Source organism: Gadus chalcogrammus, chromosome 20 (genome assembly GCF_026213295.1).
Source record: "Gadus chalcogrammus isolate NIFS_2021 chromosome 20, NIFS_Gcha_1.0, whole genome shotgun sequence".
NCBI lineage: Eukaryota > Metazoa > Chordata > Actinopteri > Gadiformes > Gadidae > Gadus > Gadus chalcogrammus.
The window spans coordinates 4,002,463-4,023,838 of NC_079431.1; the positions used below are offsets into that span (position 1 = coordinate 4,002,463).

The window sequence follows — 21,376 nt, forward strand, 5'->3', positions numbered from 1 at the left end:
ACTCAATAATAAAAATTTCACCAGGTTATCTCATAATTATGAGATAATTATCTCATAATTATGAGATAGTATCTCATAATTATGAGATACTATCTCGTAATTATGAGATAATTACGAGATAGTAGAGAGTAGTGACGCTTGCACAGAAGCATACGGCCGACATCTTTCTTTATTCTGGTTGGAAATAGTAACGTAGTTACGCCATTAAATGCGTTTATGGAAACATTTTTAGCGAGAAATGTGCATTTTACTTTCATAATGTTCGCTCGGTGAATGTGAAGGATGTTTGGTTTGATAGTTAAGACGAAGAGTGAACGCTCCGTTCACTTGCATGGACAGAGTCTCTGGTTGCTAAGCAACCTCAACGTCTTGGCGGACTATACATCTGCTGATCAACACTACGAATGCTGGAAACACACCAGACACACCATGTGAAGTTATTTAACCCGATTATTGTTATTTATATCCGAGATTATTTAATCTAACCCGATCCAAGCTCTATCATGCACCCAAACACGGCGGCGTTTGGGTTTCCTTCCTGGGACTCCTAAATCCAGCGCAGCCACAGGCGCGTAGCTGCGTACGTAGGGACAATTTTTGACACAAAATGGTCAAGCAACATTTTAGCTGCGTTACGCGCGTACATCTATATCACGAAAGCAACCCTCAGCAAGCCTGGGACTAGTGCAACTGCACGGTTGCCAGGTGAGACTGATGATGTCCAGCCCAAAAATGCTCAAAATCCACCTGGAAGCACCCAATCCCGCTCAATTTTAACTAAATTCTATTGCTTTCTATGGCCAGAAATCTGCAGAAAAACCCACCCAAATACCCTTTTTACCCATTTTTACCCGCAGACGGCCATCCTAAGCAGCTCAATTGGGTGGGAAACCGCCCAATCTGGCAACACTACTGATGGTCAGACTCAGAACACCAGTTATCTCATAATTATGAGATAATTATCTCATAATTATGAGATAGCATGGTGACATTTTTATTATTGAGTGAATGCAATATGAGCCATCGTATTTTTCTTTGGTCGTCATGAAAAAAACCACAAGGGGTAACACTGTTGTTTTTCTTTGGTCGTCATGAAAAAAACCACAAGGGGTAACACTGTCGTTTTTTATTGGTCGTCATGAAAAAAAACATAAGGGGTAACACAGTTGTTTTTCATTGGTCGTCATGAAAAAAAACATAGGGGGCAACACTGTTGTTTTTCTTTGGTCGTCATGAAAAAAACCACAAGGGGTAACAATGTTGTTTTTCCTTGGTCGTCATGAAAAAAAACAAAAGGGGTAACACTGTAGTTTTTTATTGGTCGTCATGAAAAAAAACATAAGGGGTAACACAGTTGTTTTTTATCGGTCGTCATGAAAAAAAACATAAGGGGTAACACTTGTTTTTATTGGTCTTCATGAAAAAAAACATAAGGGGTAACACTGTTGTTTTTTATTGGTCTTCATGAAAAAAAACATAAGGGGTAACATTGTTGTTTTTTATTGGTCTTGATGAAAAAAACATAAGGGGTAACACTGTTGTTTTTTATTGGGCGTCATGAAAAAAAACATAAAGGGTAACACTGTTGTCTTTGTCAAATAAAATATAAGGGGTAACACTGTTGTTTTTCTTTAGTCGTCATGAAAAAAACCACATTGGTCGTTATGAAAAACATTGGTTGTTATGAAAAAAAACACAAGGGGTAACACTGTCGCTTTTTATTGGTCGTCATGAAAAAAAACACAAGGGGTAACACTGTTGTTTTTTATTGGTCGGCATGAAATAAACATAAGGGGTAACACTGCCGTTTTTATCAAATGAAACATGAGGGGTAACACTGTCGTTTTTATCAAATAAAATATAAGGGGTAACACTGTCCTTTTTTATCTGTCGTCATGAAAAAAACATAAGGGGTAACACTGTCGATATTTATCCATTAAAACATAGGGGGTAACACTGTCGTTTTCATCAAATGAAACATGAGTGGTGACACTGTCGTTTTTCTTTGGCCGTCATGAATAAAACCATAAGGGGTAACACTTGTTTTTCTTTGGTCGTCATGAAAAAAACATAAGGGGTAACGCTGTTGTTTTTTATTGGTCGTCATGAAAAAAAACATAAGGGGTAACACTGTCGTTTTTTATTGGTCGTCATGAAAAAAACATAAGGGATAACACTGTTGTTTTTTATTGGTCGTCATGAAAAAAAACATAAAGGGTAACACTGTTGTCTTTGTCAAATAAAATATAAGGGGTAACACTGTTGTTTTTCTTTAGTCGTCATGAAAAAAACCACATTGGTCGTTATGAAAAACATTGGTCGTTATGAAAAAAAACACAAGGGGTAACACTGTCGCTTTTTATTGGTCGTCATGAAAAAAAACACAAGGGGTAACACTGTTGTTTTTTATTGGTCGGCATGAAAAAAAACATAAGGGGTAACACTGTTGTTTTTTATTGCTCGTCATGAAAAAAAACATAAAGGGTAACACTGTTGTCTTTGTCAAATAAAATATAAGGGGTAACACTGTTGTTTTTTATTGGTCGTCATGAAAAAAACCATAAGGGAAATAATATAAATACACACAAACATTTTACTGTCATGTATATCCTCTTTATTGATGATCGATTATTGTGTATTGTCATTGTCTCAGTGGTGCAGTGGAGTGCACTCTGCCTAACCCACTGGAGACCGTGGCTCAATTTCTTTGGAAAACACAATATCATTAATTTTAAACGTAATGCTATCATGTCTATTGCACTGTCATATATAACCTCAGACTTAATTAAATTACAAATCACAGTGGGAAGTGGAGAGCGCTGTGAGCTAATCCCCTGGAGACCGGGGTTCAAGTCCGGTTGATGTCTTCTGTTTGAAGACTCTTATTTCTATTTAATGCGAATTATAAATTTAAGTATAACCATTGTGATGACTTCTTACAGTGTCTTGATGGTGCATTGATAAGTTCGGAGGTTAACACTCTAAACAGCTCAGGTTCGGATCCCCGCAAAAACGTAGACAGGGGAACCACTGTTGTTTTTTATTGGTCAACATGAAATAAACATAAGCATAGGAATAACATATGTTATTCCTAAAGTCAATAACATAGGGGGCAACACTGTTGTTTTTCTTTGGTCGTCATGAAAAAAACCACAAGGGGTAACAATGTTGTTTTTCCTTGGTCGTCATGAAAAAAAACAAAAGGGGTACCACTGTTGTTTTTTATTGGTCGTCATGAAAAAAAACAAAGGGTTACACTTGTTTTTATTGGTCTTCATGAAAAAAAATATAAGGGGTAACACTGGTTTTTTATTGGTCTTCATGAAAAAAAACATAAGGGGTAACACTGTTGTTTTTTATTGGTCGTCATGAAAAAAACATAAGGGGTAACACTGTTGTTTTTTATTGGTCGTCATTAAAAAAAACATAAAGGGTAACACTGTTGTCTTTGTCAAATAAAATATAAGGGGTAACACTCGTTTTTCATTGGTCGTCATGAAGAAAACCATAAGGGAAATAATATAAATACACACAAACATTTTACTGTCATGTATATCCTCTTTATTGATGATTGATTATTGTGTATTGTCATTGCCTCAGTGGTGCAGTGGAGTGCACTCTGCCTAACCCACTGGAGACCATGGCTCAATTTCTTTGGAAAACACAATATCATTAATTTTAAACGTAATGCTATCATGTCTATTGCACTGTCATAGATAACCTCAGACTTAATTAAATTACATATCACAGTGGGAAGTGGAGAGAGCTGTGAGCTAATCCCCTGGGGACCGGGGTTCAAGTCCGGTTGATGTCTTCTGTTTGAAGACTCTTATTTCTATTTAATGCGAATTATAAAGTTAAGTATAACCATTGTGATGACTTCTTGCAGTGTTTTGATGGTGCATTGATAAGTTTGGAGGTTAACACTCTAAACAGCTCAGGTTCGGATCCCCGCAAAAACGTAGACAGGGGTATCACTGTTTTTTATTGGTCGTCATGAAATAAACATAAGGGGTAACATTACCGTTTTTATCAAATGAAACATGAGGGGTAACACTGTCGTTTTTATCAAATAAAATATAAGGGGTAACACTGTCCTTTTTTATCTGTCGTCATGAAAAAAACATAAGGGGTAACACTGTCGATATTTATCCATTAAAACATAGGGGGTAACACTGTCGTTTTCATCAAATGAAACATGAGTGGTGACACTGTCGTTTTTCTTTGGTCGTCATGAAAAAAACATAAGGGGTAACGCTGTTGTTTTTTATTGGTCGTCATGAAAAAAAACATAAGGGGTAACACTGTCGTTTTTTATTGGTCGTCATGAAAAAAAACATAAGGGGTAACACTGTCCCATATTTATTAATTAAAACATAGGTGGTAACACTGTAGTTTTTATCAAATGAAACATGGGTGGTGACACTGTCGTTTTTCTTTGGTTGTCATGAAAAAAAATAAGGGGTAACACTGTTATATTATTGGTCGTCATGAAAAAAAACACAAGGGGTAACACTGACGTTTTTTATTGATCGTCATGAAAAAAAACAGAAGGTTTTTTTTAGTGCTTTAAAAACAAGAAGTAGAGCTTTAAAATCAATTCTATAAATAACTGGAAGCCAGTGTAAGCACTTTTGGATTGGGGTGATGTGCTCACTCATTTTAGTCCTAGTTAGCACCCTAGCAGCACCAGTTGGGGGATTTCTTAACCTCTCAACAGTAGAGAATAGCACATGAGCATTATTTATGGTCCTGTTAATAATAGCCCGCCAGAGGCTACCAGGTTGTATGATTGAGTTGGGGATGGGCTGGACATTAGTCGGGGTTGCGGTTGTTAGTGGAGCTGGAGGTCAAGCTCCACATACACGCTTATATCCAAAGTGACTTGTGAGTCTCCACCTATTGGCTCTGCACTTGCAGTGAGGACCACCAGCGTGAAAGTGCATTACGCGCCTGTAGTAGGCTGTAATATAGACTATTAAGATAGATATTTATTCAAGATCAAAAGAGCGAAGCCATACAGTCCTAGGACCCTCAGCTCTGGTCCTTCACGTGTGCTGCGTGTTTCAAAGTCCAAGTGACGACCCGCAAGTTCACCTCATCCAACACGGAGTCTTCCGACCTTCCGCGCACTGCGAGCCCGTGGCCGCCTCCTTCTAGCCACAAAACATCTACTGGGGCCTTCATGTCCTTCACCACTGTTTCTAAAAGGGCCTGTCAAAAGACGAAATACTGTAAGCATATGGAATTGCAAAAGATCCATGTATTACTGTTGCAGACTTGATGACACAGTCAAGACACGATCACGGGTTATCCGCACGGTGATGCATTCAAGCGTTGGGTATTGTTTACCCTGTCACACATGTCGTCCACGGTGCCCGACACGAACAGCACGGGCATCTCCTCGGGGAGTCCCCGGAGATCCTCGCTGCGCTGACGATGGGCGTGCGTCTGTCTCGGAGGGTGTAAGGGGAACGACAGACAGATGACGCCCGCTACTGCCTCCGCCGAGACCGCCTCGCTCAGCTGCCGGGCGAGGGCCGCCGCAGCCCGGGAGCCCATGGACCTGCCTGTAGACGGTGTGGATTGATGGTGACATACGTTTTATGAAGGCCAACATGTGTCCATTCATTTAGCATTGTGGAACACACAGACAAAATGTAGCGTTTGTTGTTTTAGGAGGCCATATGACCTAAGTTTCAGAACATTCTGATGTGGAGTTTCAAAATAAAAGCCAACCAAAGTTTCCAATATGAGACATATTACATATGATTTTGGATTCAATTTAAAAGAAAATGCCCTGTTATTTCAGGCTCATTTCACTTCGGGGTTATAGTTCAAGACCCCATGGGGTCACGCAAGAAGTTTCAGAACATTCTGATGTGGAGTTTCAAAATAAAAGCCAACCAAAGTTTCCAATATGAGACATATTACATATGATTTTGGATTCAATTTAAAAGAAAATGCCCTGTTATTTCAGGCTCATTTCACTTCGGGGTTATAGTTCAAGACCCCATGGGGTCACGCAAGAAGTTTCAGAACATTCTGATGTGGATTTTCAAAATAAGGGGTTAGGGTTATATGTAATATGTTATATATGTAATATGTCTCATATTGGAATGTTTGTTTGGCTTTTATTTTGAAACTCCAGAATGTTGATACTTCTTGCGCTTTCTTGAACTATAACCCTAAAGTGAAATGAGCCTGAAATAACAGGGCATTTTCTTTTAAATCGAATCCAAAATCATGTTATATGTCTCATATTGGAATGTTTGTTTGGCTTTTATTTTGAAAGTAAATACCACAACGGCCGTACACTTCCTTTGATAGTATTTGCTTTTATTGACTGTCTTTTTGTATGTACCCGACGAATGCTTTTACTTTAAACTAGTTCTGAGACGCTATTACCGTAATGGCTAGTATACAGGTACGGCAAAAAACTGGGTCGGCTGGCTTGACCGCCGATCTCGATGAGTCGGCTGGCATGACCGCAGTTCTGCAGTCGTGCGGTATATGGGACGCAGAGCTACAATTTACTAAAAGCTGGACTCCGTGTGCTTCTTGGCTGCCGCTACAATACCATAGGGTCTGTAGACCTAAACTTTATTTATCATGCAACAGTGCTAGAAGAACCTTAGCAATATTGAATGGGGAATCAAGAAGAATTTCTTACCTCCAAGGAATATGTGCCTGATGCTGTACTTCTCCAGCGTGTTCAAGTATTCCTGGCCAATCAGATGAACGTACAGTGTAAAGTGACAATTAAATCCCCCACACACACACACACACACACACACACACACACTCTTACCCACACAGCCTTGTAGGCTCTAACTCTGTAGGGCAGGTTTAAACCTTTGCAGGTAAACCGCAGACAAAGCGACCCACTAGACGCCAGGGCCTGGGCGACGGACACCAGGTGTTTGAAGTTCATGTCCCCGCCCGCCCCGTGGGTCAGGACGACCGCCGTGTGTACATCCCCTGCTTGGGTAGGGACGCACAGAACGGCGTCCAGAAGCTTAACACCAAACTGCACCTTAACCTTTTCCTGAAAACAGATGAGGATACTTGGGTAGCAACGTTTTTTGGTTGTACATATTGAAGGAATTATGACCTAGTCATCAGTTGTTATAATGTAAAGTACCTCACAGAACTTGTCCATCTTCTGTCTTCTTCGTTTTGAATTTCGCGGTTAAAATGTAACTAAGCGCGGCTGACATCTAGCGGACAGGAGTGAAGAGTGCGGATTTACAACTTTTTCTTGACATGATCTTCCTTTATTATTCGTGTGTGTAAAAAATGAGATTACAGGCCGTTTTTAAACAAACATAGAAAAAATAGATTTATTATAAAAACAACATTCAATTAACATTCATGTCAGAGGAGGAAATTCCAACAATTCACAATTTGGCAAATGAATCCTTTCACAATGCAAATTAATTAATTAATACATACTAATAAAACACAGCACTTGGATGATGGATCAATCAGAGTTCATCCTTGACCTGGAAAACAAACAATACTTACAGAAATTAGGTTTGATCACACACACATAGAAATTGTTTATTCAATGCAGCTACATATACTTGCATCACTTGATTATCTGAGTAGTGATGCATCTAAATCATGATGCAATGCATTGATCAATATATAAAACCAACAAATGTAAATCAAACAACGGGACATCTCTGATTAGATTCCCAAAGTGAATCTGATGGATTGACACATACAGAAGTAAATATATAATGAATGCATTGAATCATCCGCTACAGTAGCCTATGCAGAAAATACTCTTTTGGACAAGAAGCATGGACTGCCAGTTTTGCGATCAGGTGCTGTGTAGTGGCTCCTTATGGCCATCAGATGGCGGCAGTGTGCTTTCTCTAGCACTGCAAAAAAGGACTGAAGCCAGCACAGAAGAACACAATTCAATGCTAATACTTACAGTTCTTCTTTGACAAGCGCATGGGAAAAGGTCATCACTAGGTTGCTCTACCAGTGTCATTCCACTGCGTACTGTTGGCTCTGCGACCTGGAGCTCAGCATACTTCTGCATGATGAGATTTGGACATAATACAAACTATTCATTTTCATGTGGAGATGAATGACATTGTAGCTCATCTTGACACCGAGCCTGATATGATTAAAATGTTCGAGGAGATTATTTGATTAACTTGGAAGAGAAAAGAAGCAGAAAATCTCAAAGAAAAATAAAACGCATGCTAAAAAATATTTTAATGTAATGAGCTTTATTATATATTTGAACTGCCAAGCTCAACACACCACAGGGTGAGTATTTTGTCCAGTGAATACATGAAGTCCATGAATTGGACCCAGTAGATATAGCGCATTTCATTATGAGCGGAAAGTTGTTTCTGAAGTCTGCATAGTCTTTTTCTTTTTGTGTGTGGACTGCGCTGATGGAGCCAGGGTTTTCCTATGGGGACAGAATTGCTTCAACCCCTGTCAAGAAGCTATGCTACAGCACACATATACAATTGGGAGTGAAGGCAACGTTAAAAAGGGAAAAATATCTCTTACCCCGAATAGCCTCCCGAATAAGGGGCTTGACTGAGCATGCAAAAGTACACTTTTTATTTAATTGGCTAACTTTACTTACCAAGTCAATAAAAGGGTCATGAATACCTATGCTTACAGCCTCACAAACATCTGATTTGACATTTATTTCATAAATACATTATTTTATTTGGCAGTTCAAGGCAATGTAGAAAAATCCAGAGGCACTTCAAGGCCACGGAATTGGCACTATAACTCAAAGGTAGCTCGGCTTTGAGTGATTCAATGGTTTAATATGCTTCAGTCTAAAATACCTTCAAAGGTGTTTTGTCTGTATACGAGGTGCACCTATGATAATAAAGGAAAGACATACACTTTACCTCAAAGAGTTTGTAGTAGTAGCAAAAGATTCTGTCTCCCATGAGGTTATTGCGGGCAAACTGTTGGCCTGCGACTCCAATGTCCCTCGCCTAGAAGAAAAGAGCAGATACGTCACTGGGGTTTGTAAAGATAACCAACACGTCTGAATACTGACCGATGATACCCGCATTAATCCCATTTACATCATGTGCCATACTACATTAAATAACAAATAATAATAAATTCAATATATAACAAAAATATAAGTGCTACAATTTAATAACGTGTTTTTTTCTTCATCAACATCAATAGCAAACGTAGCTTGTTATGTTTTTTATATTTTCCTCCTTGACTGAATTGGTTTGCATCATCATCATCATCAGCATGACGCAATCTTTACCTCCTTGTAAAAAATGAAACCAATGAAGACCATCACCTCTTGGTCGTGGTCTTTGGCCCACTGGATCTTCTCCAGCAGGTCTCCCAGGTCCGCCCTCACGGGGATGTAGTGGGTCCAGGGCTTTAGCTCGTTGTAGAAGTGCTCGTAGTACCCAGAGTCCAGCTTCATCACCACGCTGTCCCCCGCCAGCAGGTACGGGAGCCGGTACGCCGCCACCGTGCCGTCCACGTTGATCTGGTACTTGTACTGGGAGGGGGGGGGAGAAGAGCGGGCCGGGTTGGGGGGGAGCCAGGTTTGATGGGTTCTACTAAAGCTGAACTAGCCATGAAGAATATCGAAAAATAAGAAAAGTCCCAGAGAAAGCCACTTCTATGCAAAATATATTTTTTCACATTAAAATGGCATCTCAATGCAAAATCACTTCAAAATACATTTTTATCCTTTTTTTTAATTTAATGGCCGGAGCTAGTTCTGGAGACACTCTAGCCATGCCCCCCCCACCATCAGCCGACAGCTAACGGCGTCCAATCAAACACACGTACACTAACTGACGCGGCCAATTTAAGACCTTCCGTCTCAAAACACACTCTGCGAAGTGCGGTGAGCAGAATTTCACCCCCCCACCACCAAAGCCTCCAACGGCTTTTGCGCTGTATTGTATGTAACCAATACAATGGCTTGACATATCTGATGTACCCCATGGGGGATTGTATAGTGCTCCCTGTTGTCAAATGTCAGTATTCTGTATCTTACATCTGTAGGTCATGCTTTAAATCCCATAGCAGGGAGCACCAGAAAAGAGTGCAACCATACCACTCAACTATAATGTATACCCATTTCATGAAATAAATGGTTAATTCTATGACATTAGTGATTTCTGACAGGATTATTCTCGGGCCAAAAAAAATACATTTACTTCAACATGCTCTACTTGACACTAATGGCGCGTTTCCACTGCAGGGTGCGGTACGGTTCGGTTCGCAAAGGTGCGGTACGGATTGCGTTTCCACCGCCAAAAGTGGGCGTGACCCGGACTGAGCCGTACTCGTTTTGCCCTCGTCTTCAGTACTCCTCCGTTGGGGGGGTACTGAGACGCCTGAAAGGGTGCTGGAAAATTCGAGCTACACACCCCCTCCGTTGATTGGTCGACAGAATCGTCACTTCCGGGCGACGTGGGGATAAAAACAAACAAACAGTAGCCTCGAGGTATTTAATCTTTACAATGAACACGTCACGTAAAACGCTTGCTTGGGCGAACAAGGAGGTGGAGACGTTCCTCTGCATTCTTGGGGAGGAAGACGTTGTTTACGATGTTTACTTAGCTGCCGCGGCGATCGACATCCGGCCTACCATAAAGGGTACTGTCGGCGGTGGAAACGCGACCTCGGAACTGAGCTGGGCTATACCGCCCCCTCCCTACCGGACTGAGGCGAACCGAACCGTACCGCACCCTACAGTGGAAACGCGGCATATTGCACCCATTTGACCAAAGGCACCCAGCGTGCCTGGAGCAATAAGTGGACCTCCTCCCTCCTCACCTTGAAGAAGTCAAAGAAGGACACATGTTTGACCAGCGGGCCGTAGAGCGCCTCGTCGTGTTTGAAGAAGAAGAAGTTGGTGAAGGCGGCGTCCACCACGTCGGGGTGGGCGCGGGACAGCTTCACCAGCTCCAGGCGCTCCTTGCGGCTGTCCCGGCCGCGCCAGAAGGCCGTGGCGTTCTTCTGGTCCCAGGGCACACCGGTGTTGGACTGCACCGACATCATGTCCAGGCTGACCCTGCAGCGTGCGGAGAAGGGAACAGGGGGTCATTAGGGGGGGGTTGTTAAAGGATACGTGGAACCAGATGTATTACAGTAGATATTTCACAGTCTTGGACCCTAAAGTTATAGGAGACAGAATAACCTCTCATCCCACTGCAGAGCATATTGGAGGGGTGGGAAAGAGAGGGATCATGGTTAGGAACCAGACCCACTGTGGGTTAACCCACTGAAAAAACTGAAGGTCGACAAAGATCACGACAGTAGGGATCTGACCCTTGCAGTGGACACTTTGCAAAGTGCACTGATGCGTAGAAAAAGGAGCTCCCTAAAATGTCATGTTAATCAGAAAAGACAGTGAATATTCATCAATCCATCCATCCATCCATCCATTGGGAGTGAGTGAGTGAGTGAGTGAGTGAGTGAGTGAGTGAGTGAGTGAGTGAGTGAGTGAGTGAGTGAGTGAGTGAGTGAGTGAGGTGAGTGAGGTGAGTGAGAGACTTGCCTTCCCATGGTCTCCAGGACGGACTCGGTCAGGTCGTAGGTCGGCATGACGATGTCCCAGGTCTGGTTGGAGCCGCACCAGGAGAAGATGGGGTGGAGGCGATCCGAGGCCGGTCTCTTCTCCAGAGGCCAGTCGCCCAGGTTGACAAAGAACTCCACGTCAGGCACTCGCACCTGCATGCAGGCAAGAGGGATGGCTGTTTGTTTACCAGGTACAAAGTGATATCTATTATATATATAAATAGGTAAATAAATACACAATTATTTTTATTATATATACATGTTTTGGCTTTATTATCGAGTCCCATGGGCAAATTGAATACACGTATTTGTAATCTATTTCTGCTGTGGTCAAACCCGTGTCCGCGGTTTTCCATGCAAACCATTATCTGGGGTCAGCAAGTGGACCCATAAAACCCCCCTCCTAAGGAGCTGGAGGGACGGCTTGGTAGATACCGATCAGCTTGAACTGAGTAGTAATCGTTTCCGGGTTACCTCAACGGCTTGAGCCACTCAAAAACAACGGCTTCTTCCGCACTGCGCAGTGTAATTGACATACACATGGGGGCCGTGCTCTGAACCAACGCGGACGTCTCGGTTTAATACCGGTACCAGGGCTAATGTAAATCCCGGCATTATTTGATTAATCATTTGATTAAAACGCCTTACTCAAATCCATTGTCTGTTTAATAAATACACAAAGTAAGAGATAGACAGATGTCAGGGGTTTTATTCACCAGACATCACATGATTAGGCACCGTGGGTTGTTTAAAGGATGATCTGTTTTGGATGGGTCCACCATACCTTCCTCGTCAGGGACAGGAGGAGTGCATCCATGAAGATCCGGAATCCTACATGCTCTCCCATCGTCTTGATGTAGACCTGAAGAGGACGAGAAACGGCAAATATTCACAATATATTCATAATAAAAACACAATATGAAATATTGTGTTTTTATCATCAGCCAAACTTTCTTTTGGGTGAAATCAGTCAAAAGGTCAAACGATACATCCACATGAGACCTAGAGGGTTTCCTAATTGACTTGTGCCCTGAGGGAACAATTTGTACCACAAAGGAATATAACAATGATACATTCCCTCATGGTTGCACAAGCTGTACATAAAGGTAGTCCATTACACATGGGACCACAGATCACTGACTGCTGACAAATTACCAGTGATCTGCAGGTAACACTAGCGCTGTGCGATCACTGCTCTGGGCGTATTATCTTGCCAGCGACCTGGATCGACTTCCCTTCGCCTCCACGATTTATGTCTGCTTTACTGCTAACAAACACCTGGCTCCTTCAATGGTCTTCAGACTGCAGCCTGTCCGATACACAGCCCCAGGCAGCCTTAGACTATTCAGCAATCAACGCTCCGCTATTCTGAACACCCAACCCATGCCCTTTGGAAGAAACAATCCATGAAAGAATGTGGAAAAAAAATTAAGCGCTAAGCTGCGAAATGTCATCTTTTGTAAGATTGTGAAGGTCTGGGTAAGAAATTGACGTACCTCATGTTCAATGCAAGAAACCTCGAATTTTAAAGGTCACCCATCTGACTAAAAGCTTGTGAGAAAGGGGGGGCAGGGAAACCAAACGTCCTTTCACACCTTTTGTTGCAATCCTTTTCAATAAAGTTGCCTAAATTCGTCACATTCCTTTGAAACAACCACACTGTCTGTCACAAACTGTTTCAGAGGCGGTGGCCGCAGCGGGGTGGAACGTCTTGTAACTAAAGCCCAGAGTCCGGCTACCTTGTTGTCTTTGACCGTGTAGTGGCACAGGCTCTGCCGCTGGCCGAAGCGCTGGGGGATCTCCCGGGCGTTGCGCTCGGGGTCCACCCTGGGGAACGCGGCCAGGTCCAGCTCTATCTGGGGGAAGGAGGCAGGGCATCGCATGCTGGACTCCCAGGCCGGGCCACTCGGCTGGGGGCAGTCACAGCCCTCGTGGTGCACGGGGCCTGGAGGTGGGGGTAGTGGTGTTAATATGGACTGAGGTGGGGGTAGAGGTGTTAATACGGACTGAGGTGGGGTTTATGTTTATGTTTTATAGAAAGGGCAGAACAGCTGGATACATATCTGTATATCATTTCGATTGGAACATTTTATTTTTGACCATTTTGTGTATTTTTCTAGACATGCAGAATAATGACAACATGTTTTCAAACTCAAAATAATCGTTTGAATAATCGTGATTTCAATATTGACTCGTGATTTTTGACTCGTGTGTGTGTGTGTGTGTGTGTGTGTGTGTGTGTGTGTGTGTGTGTGTGTGTGTGTGTGTGTGTGTGTGTGTGTGTGTGTGTGTGTGTGTGTGTGTGTGTGTGTGTGTGTGTGTGTGTCACAAGGTACACATTCAATGAAGCATTGCTTGAAAGCATTTACGTGTTTGTATAAAACCTGCAACAACTGCGTTGAATACTTGGTGTGCAAGTACCAACTTCTCTCCTGAGAGAACGGTCATATCTATTATCAATGACATGCCCCAAAGCATCTGATTACATATGGCAACAGAGTTAATCAGGGGGGCTGTGACGCAGATTTGAACCACACTCCAAACAGACAGTGTTGTTGACGTTCTACCTGGAAGAATGAATGGAGACTTGGCAACGTGCTTCTCCTTCAGCAGAACCTGGATGTGCAGGTCCGTGTAGCTGGCGTACATCCGGTAGCGCACCAGGAACGAGCCGTCCCGTCGGTCCAGGACTTGGATCCATATTCTGGCAAACTGCTCGGTGGAAGAGGAGATCTTCACGTCAAAGGTCTTCTCCCCAGGGGACCAGGTGAGGCTGCAGGGAGACGATGGCGAGACACAAACTTGTTATTCTGATGAGTTGATACCCTCTGCTACTAACATTTTAGAAATAAGAGCATCAACTAATTGTTATCGCCTCGATAAGTGGGTCATTGTCAATGGAGAGAAATGTACCCAGATTATCTTTCCCAGGCTAGACGTTGCCGTATTTATTTCCTCATTCTCATTCATAACGGCAAAAAAAATAAGTGAATGTATATTTTATGGCCTATGCAATTCATATAAAAAGGCAGGTAGTTCATTGTTTATTCAACTTTAATACTAATTTTGACTTTAATAATTGTACTGTATATATCAGTAGACTATTAATATGCATTTAGATTTATTGTGAGTAATTCATGTGTACTAATTAAAGTACTAAATTAGAATGATAAGGTTAAAAGACTTCACCCAGCCACGAAACACACTTTTGACCTTTGGACGGTCAAACATTTAGAAAAGTTAGTTCATATGGACAGACTTCAACTTTTTTTTTCCTGCAGAGTTTGCTGTAGCTGAGGTATTTTACATCCCCATTGTCGTGTGCGGTAACGACGCGATACTTCGCTCTACTTACTTCCTCCCAGAGCCGTCCACCGCCTGTATGAAGAAGAAGCGAGCGGGCAGGACGATGTCGGTTTCGAGACCCGGTCCCCAGACCAGAGTATGGGCAGCACTGGGCACGGACCCGGCCGGAGCCTCCGGGGTAGCATACGTTACCAGCCCAAGGCTGCAGCCGAGCAGCAGACACGACAGCAACATGGTGGCCACACGTCAGCCTTCTGACGAGCGGGGATCCGTTATAATGTCAGGATGTGGTCGGCTCTTCCTTACAGCAGACCCGAGGCGACACATATGCCTGACATAACGGTATGAGGATGTCAAAACCGCAGAGGATTTGCCTGTCTCTGGTGGGCTGCTCGCCCTTTTAGCACTCCTGCCGGTGTTGAAAACACCCCGAAACAATGTGTCCCATTCGGCTGACGTCAACGTGGCAGTCTGAGAGGGCTGATGTTTGGTTCCAGATGAGCCCCGCTGTTACATTGTGATCGCTTACCAAATTAAAACTCGATTTCAATATTTGGCCAATTTATAAGAGGCGACTTTGGGCGAGAGCGCCATGAGCGTTATAATGATCTCATTGGCCGCTCCCACAGCGTCTGAAACGAATAGGAAACGAATGAGTGAAGGAGCACCAAGCGACCCTCTGATTGGACTGAACCCGGAATGGAATAGCTGCACATTTTTTTATCGAAGCAGCGGCTTTTTTCCCAGGTTTCTCCAATTCCTCAGATGTCTCAACACGGCTAAGTGCATGGAAAAACATGGGGCTGCCAAGTCGGAGACACTTATATGATCATTATTTAAAATACAAAGAAAGAGGTAATTATGTAGGTGTTAGGTAGACCTGCAAAATGAATGGGGATGGGTTTTTAGAGCCGTTTCTGTTAATATCAAACCAATATAGCCTATAAACAGGGGTTATTCATTCCAGAAGTAGGATATATCTTCTCAAATTACACAATATAGCAAGTTTTGGGGATAAATCAAACAAAGCTCTCGATTGTGTACATCAATCAATGTTTATTTAAACTTGATTTTGCATCAACATAGTTCAGATATTTTTTGTCCAGTAATTTCTATTACACTAGTATAATATCAATAAGAACGAAAGGTGGTAGAATCCATTTAAACAAGACAAACTTTGCTGCCATCATTTGATAAAACTAGAGAAATGCTTGGTCAGAAGACAACCCTCGTCCAAGGGACCCAGACAACGCTAGGTTAGCCCAGCTTCAATACCAGCAGTGACGGGTACGACAGTTACAGAGAAAAATACCCTAATTCTCCTTTTTTTCTATGAATGTTTTTTTTACTTTTCGTCTCTCTCACTCTCTCTCTCTCTCTTTACTCCCAGGATTGAGCTGTACAGTTGGTAAAAAAAACAAAACAAACAATAAAACACCCTGTCTACAGGAACCTATTTTAAATGTTTCTTAATGTATTCTTTGCCATCGAAAGTCAAAACTGCACTGAACACAAGTTTCATTGACGGTACATGCAGAGAAATATATAAGCTATATTCTCTGTTGTGTTCATAACCACATTTTTATCTGGTGAAAGACAATGGACAATTGCGCTTTTTAAAAACTCCAGTGTCTTTTTTGCTTTTTCTAATTCAATTAGGGCTCTAGCCTTATTATGGGGTCTCGTGGGCTAATCTGTGGTTGGCTGTCAATTGGTGTTGCAGGCAGCAAATAGCCTCTTGTGTTTGCACATATGATACTCTCACATATGACGACAGGCCAAACTTGTTTGAGATGGAGAACCCTCAGGTTAAAACCTCAGCTCCCGTAGACCTGAATGCACACAGGTAACACCAATACGCCGTCGGCTAATGCGGTTGGCTAGTGATGTTTGGAAACCTATCCATGTACAGCACAATTAACAACATGATACGTAACAATGTATCATAAAACACTGTTATTTTTCTTCTTTAAACATACAAAGCCTTTCTGGAGAGGCGAATATTACCATAGAAAATGGCATCAGGACACGAGAATACCATAAGTCGTCAAGAATATGTCAAAGTCTAAAACAAACCAACGGAAAACACATTTGCCTTTATAGACCAAATCAGAGTGAATATCTCACACACGTATTGTACACATTTTCATTAATGACTGACCCATACCTAAACGTCACGATAAAAACAACAACAGATCTTTACGTTCCTTCTGTACCCTGTCCCGTACAAATGCACTCCATATAAGGTCAACTGGGCGTCGTTCATATCATCCGTCTCGTATCAATAAGCAGTAAGATAATCAAGAATCATGAGAATAAATCATTACAAAACAGTAGGATACCTGCAGTGATACGCTGGTACGTAAAACCTCCAATCCACCGAAGAGCAATACAAACACTTGTGTTGGGGTGAGAGAAGAGGAGGTTCATTCATGTTTCGATTGCTTTGGCAAAGAAAGAAGAGTCTGACCTTAGCCCGGCTATTGGGATTCAGCCTCTCTCTCCCCGTCTCTCTCCATCTACCTCTACCTCTCTCTCTCTCCCTCCCTCTTCTTCTCTTCTCTGTGATTCGTACGCGTGCCTGCACACGCAAACATTCACGGGAATGGCGTACAGATCTCAAACACACAAAGGCATCAGAAAAATTCAAACCAACAAATGACAACAGCAAATAACGACAATTAAGTAAAAAATAAAAAATATCTAGAACGTCAAAATCAGATCCAGCCCTCGGATTATGATAAAATATTCTCATCGCCGCCATTTCAATGGACTTTATTTGTATTATCGTAAACAAGACTGATCACCCTACCAATACATTAGCACTTTGTCTGTGTTACAGTAGGGTTGTAGAGGGGTGGGTGCTAATCCCGGATCAAGTTTTGAATTCTTCTTTTCTTTATATGGCACATGAATAGTACAATTGCTGTATCAATATAACACACACTGCCCTTGCCCTCAATTAATGTCTCAACTCTCAGTCACCACCACAACATTTCCAATGGCCTTCGCTATCATAATCTCATCATAGTCTATTGATTGTATTTTGGGAAGGGTACTATTATTAGTTGATGCTCTCATTAATTAGCAGCAGCAAAAACAAGGAAATCAGTATGACAGTGAAGATAAGTAATTGGTAAGTGTCAGCATTAGATGCTGTGAGTCCATCCATAGAGAAAACACTGCTATATATGCTTTAATATTGTGTTAGGTGTTAATATCAAGTGTTAATAATGAATATCGATGTGGAATTATTGAAACCAAATTTAAAAAAACATTAAATGAGAACACAAATTTTGGCTTAATAGCAATGTAGGTATACATTTCCCTTTTTATATATAGACTATTTTTTCCTCAATATTTCAAAAAATATATAAAGTTTCTCATAGTTTCTCTCATTGGCTTATATTATTAAAGAAAAGTGTAATTTCCGTTCCTCCTTCCGTTTTAAAGTAGCATGCTGCTTTTGAATATGGCAGTTTTTTGTATTTTTTTAGTAGTCATCCACTTTTTTTGTTTGTATGTTTTTGTTTTCATGCATTTTTGTTGTTGGTTTCTTAACTTGAGAGTATCTACACACAGAGGTCCAGGAGCCTCCTCAGTTCAAACACACACACGCGCACACACACACACACACACACACACACACACACACACACACACACACACACACACACACACACACACACACACACACACACACACACACACACACACACACACACACACACACACTAGGACGTCCACTTCCTCAGGGCCCCCTGGTGAGACTGTCCTCTTGTCGTGGTGCTCCTTCCTGTCACAACGCGTCTAGACAAGTGCCCGACCCGTCGAGCCTCTTCAACAATGTGCCAACAGCTGCTCAACCAGAAGCCTCCTGAGAGAGAGAGAGCCCCGTTTTCAAGGCAGGAGTCCCCTCTTCTTCGTAGCGCCTTCGTTTCCTCCCACCGTCTATCTCTCTCTCTTTATCCCGCTCTCTCTCTCTCGCTCATAATGTAGAGTGAAAGTCCGTGTCGTGGGCCAGGGGGGCAGGTCTCCGCACCCCGTCCCACCATTAGAACTGGTACCACTTCTTGTCTTTACACTTCAGCATCAGCTGCAGACGGCGGGGAGACAAACAGTGGAAGACAGGGTGATTAGAGAGTACAACCAAAGCAGGGACGGGCTGTCACCGCAGAGGAAACCACTCAGCCGGCTCAGCGTTCACCCCACAACACGTCGCTTCTGCTTGGGCTACTGATAAGAGGAGGGACCTCGAAATAGAAACTTAAAAAAAGGGTTACCAGCTGTTCCAACGGAAGATGGGACAGTTGGCCCGACATCACTCTCAAGGCTCTCAATACTTAAGATACTTAAAACTTAAATACTTAAAACTAAAATGTTCCAGTTTTGCCGTCACAAAGATTACGAAAAATTTGCAACGAATAATATCTGTATATGCTACCGCAGGCACTGGCGTAGGTGTATTGAGTGTTTCTTCTTTGTACTGACAACATTATTCAAGAAGTGGGCGATGGCCCACTTCATCTTTGTCTCACACCTCCTAATGGAATACCACCCCGGTACTCCCAGGGGTGCTGTTGAGTCAAATTCCCTTTCCAAAATGCTCTTTCACGACTGTCGTGAGGTAACAGTTAATAGGTAACAGTTACCTCATGCTTCTGTTTTGGTAGATTACATTTTTAGACAAAAGACACCACATAGTTGATTCTAAGAACACTGCTGTCATGCATATATATCATGCAATATGATTTTTTATGTTACAGACCTGAAAGTAACTTGAGCTAACTGGTGAGCTTGCTATAGAGAAATTAGACTAAACTAGACTAGAGATAAGACTTAGGCCCAATCCTTTTCTACCCCTCCCCCTTGTTTTGAAGGGGTAAGGGGTAGAAATGGGATTAGGCCTAAAACCCAATCCCATTTCTACCCCTTACCCCTTCCCCCTTCCCCTTAGCCCTTCAAAACAAGGGGGATGGGTAAGGGAAAGGGGTAAGGGGTAGAAATGGGATTGGGCCTTAAAACTGCAAAAATGAACTAAATTGTGAGTGCCCATCTACATTAACAACAAGTTCATCCAACGGATAACCCCCCTTGAGATCAACAATCTCATTTTTATGATATTTGATGGGAGGGGGTGACCCTCGTGAACGCCCAATCACCGCCACGCAACTCATTTACATTTACATTTAGGGCATTTAGCAGCGCTTTATAGCAGCGATTTGTGCTAAGAAAGTGAAAAAAACCAGCACCTCGTGGGCGTGCTTTGAGAAGGTCTCGGCGCTGGTCATCATGTGGGCGGTGCGGTCCTCCAGCTCGCCCAGCCGCTGGCCCCTCTCGTCCAGGGCGATGCGCGCCCGCGCCAGGTCCCCCACCACCCCGCCGGCCGCCGCCTTCATGCCCTCCATGCCCACCTGGCCCGGGATGTGCTGGGCCAGGCTCCGCGAGGCCTTGCCCGCCGACGCCTCGCCGACTAGCGGGCGCCGGGGGAGACGGGGAGACGGCGACACGTCAGTGGTCAGCTCGTCAAAGAACGACTTGGTATGAGGCAGTTTAGGATCATGGTGCATGAGCCTCGGCGTGTTATTAACAGTAGAGATGAGGAGACATGAGAATGCTATGATTGAGTTGTTTTGTAATGTTTCAACATTATACCACAGCATTGTTATATACTTGATGCTGATTGGTCAATGATGTTCCAAGGTTGTGCATTATCCTTCAATATCGGGAAACTTCTGCGTTTTAAACAGATACGAGTCAATTCCCTTCGAATCCAAAATGAAAAACAACACACTACAACTACCGACCAGATGTTTCCTTGGCAACGCACAAAAATAATATTTAAAATTTATTAATTTTAAATATTGTAAAACAAAAAAACAAACAATAATGTAATTGATTAAATAACTAACTTGTAATCATTGTTGGTAACTTTTACATTAGCTGAATAAACCACTCTGGGCATGACCACCCGTGTCGTTCATTATTTTCCGATAACAGGACACCCGTCGTGGTTGAGTCCTCACCTGATCCATTAAAAAAGGCCTTTGGATAAATCAAGCTGGCGTGATTACGGCCCACGGTGGAGTCGATGATGGATTTATAATGGAGAGGACCCACTGGGCTTCACAGTGTGTCAGTAGGTAGAGAAGGGCAGTGAAACACAAGGATGAACATGACTGTGTTATCGGTGTGAAGTGCTAAGGGGGGACCTACAGAGCTCCTCTCGGTCAAGGTTCTGGGCATTCCCTCCGAAGAAGCCCTTGAGGAAGCCTCGGTTCTGGACCTCGGGCGTCTCTATGGGTGTGAACAGCTCTCCCAGCATCTCCTGTATCGACCGAGAAAACAAGCACATGGTGTGTTGGTATGGGATAGCAAATTAAATGCTATTCTAGTCCCTTTAATTCACACACAGGTGGACGTTGGGGTTGTCTGAGGCTGAACTCCACGCTGGACTTATGGATTTATGTTTTGTTATTGATGTTTCATTTGCTTGTTATGTCAGGCATAT

General features: G+C 42.7%; 3 protein-coding genes across 7 annotated transcripts in view; all 3 read right to left on the reverse strand.

Moving 5' to 3' along the window:
* Nucleotides 1-4,033: 4,033 nt before the first annotated feature.
* On the reverse strand, nucleotides 4,034-7,242 carry tex30 (testis expressed 30). The gene is made up of 5 exons (XM_056579801.1): nucleotides 7,145-7,242; nucleotides 6,812-7,048; nucleotides 6,674-6,725; nucleotides 5,353-5,570; nucleotides 4,034-5,214 (listed from the first exon to the last, which is right to left on the reverse strand). The coding sequence occupies exons 1-5, from the start codon at nucleotides 7,160-7,162 to the stop codon at nucleotides 5,035-5,037; spliced, it is 705 nt and encodes a 234-aa protein (XP_056435776.1). The 5' UTR covers nucleotides 7,163-7,242; the 3' UTR covers nucleotides 4,034-5,034.
* A 26-nt stretch (nucleotides 7,243-7,268) lies between these two features.
* poglut2 (protein O-glucosyltransferase 2) lies at nucleotides 7,269-15,530 on the reverse strand. Its single transcript, XM_056579799.1, has 10 exons — nucleotides 14,915-15,530; nucleotides 14,127-14,332; nucleotides 13,299-13,504; nucleotides 12,344-12,421; nucleotides 11,540-11,712; nucleotides 10,816-11,053; nucleotides 9,314-9,523; nucleotides 8,898-8,987; nucleotides 7,946-8,050; nucleotides 7,269-7,505 (listed from the first exon to the last, which is right to left on the reverse strand). Exons 1-10 carry the CDS (start codon nucleotides 15,097-15,099, stop codon nucleotides 7,488-7,490), a joined length of 1,509 nt encoding a protein of 502 aa, XP_056435774.1. The 5' UTR covers nucleotides 15,100-15,530; the 3' UTR covers nucleotides 7,269-7,487.
* A 381-nt stretch (nucleotides 15,531-15,911) lies between these two features.
* The window catches only part of stxbp5l (syntaxin binding protein 5L), a 124,529-nt gene continuing 119,064 nt past the window's right edge, over nucleotides 15,912-21,376 (reverse strand). For all 5 annotated transcript variants that reach the window (XM_056579798.1, XM_056579796.1, XM_056579797.1 and 2 more), the window contains 3 exons: nucleotides 21,082-21,193; nucleotides 20,118-20,338; nucleotides 15,912-18,961 (listed from right to left, as the gene is read on the reverse strand). In XM_056579798.1, coding sequence (XP_056435773.1) covers nucleotides 18,920-18,961; nucleotides 20,118-20,338; nucleotides 21,082-21,193 — 375 coding nt within the window. In that variant the 3' untranslated portion in view covers nucleotides 15,912-18,919. The remainder of the gene's footprint in view (nucleotides 18,962-20,117; nucleotides 20,339-21,081; nucleotides 21,194-21,376) is intronic.

Bases quoted from the DNA above. Each gene is read 5' to 3' on its own strand.
- tex30 (XM_056579801.1), bottom strand. The intron at 6,726-6,811 runs GTAAGAGTGTGT...CTGATTGGCCAG, and splicing joins GAGCCTACAAGGCTGTGTGG to GAATACTTGAACACGCTGGA. The intron at 5,215-5,352 runs GTAAACAATACC...GTCTTTTGACAG, and splicing joins TGGACGACATGTGTGACAGG to GCCCTTTTAGAAACAGTGGT.
- poglut2 (XM_056579799.1), bottom strand. From the start codon at position 15,099: ATGTTGCTGTCGTGTCTGCTGCTCGGCTGCAGCCTTGGGCTGGTAACG. The intron at 14,333-14,914 runs GTAAGTAGAGCG...GTCTCCCTGCAG, and splicing joins GTGGACGGCTCTGGGAGGAA to CCTCACCTGGTCCCCTGGGG. The intron at 8,051-8,897 runs GTAAAGTGTATG...CTCATCATGCAG, and splicing joins ACTACTACAAACTCTTTGAG to AAGTATGCTGAGCTCCAGGT.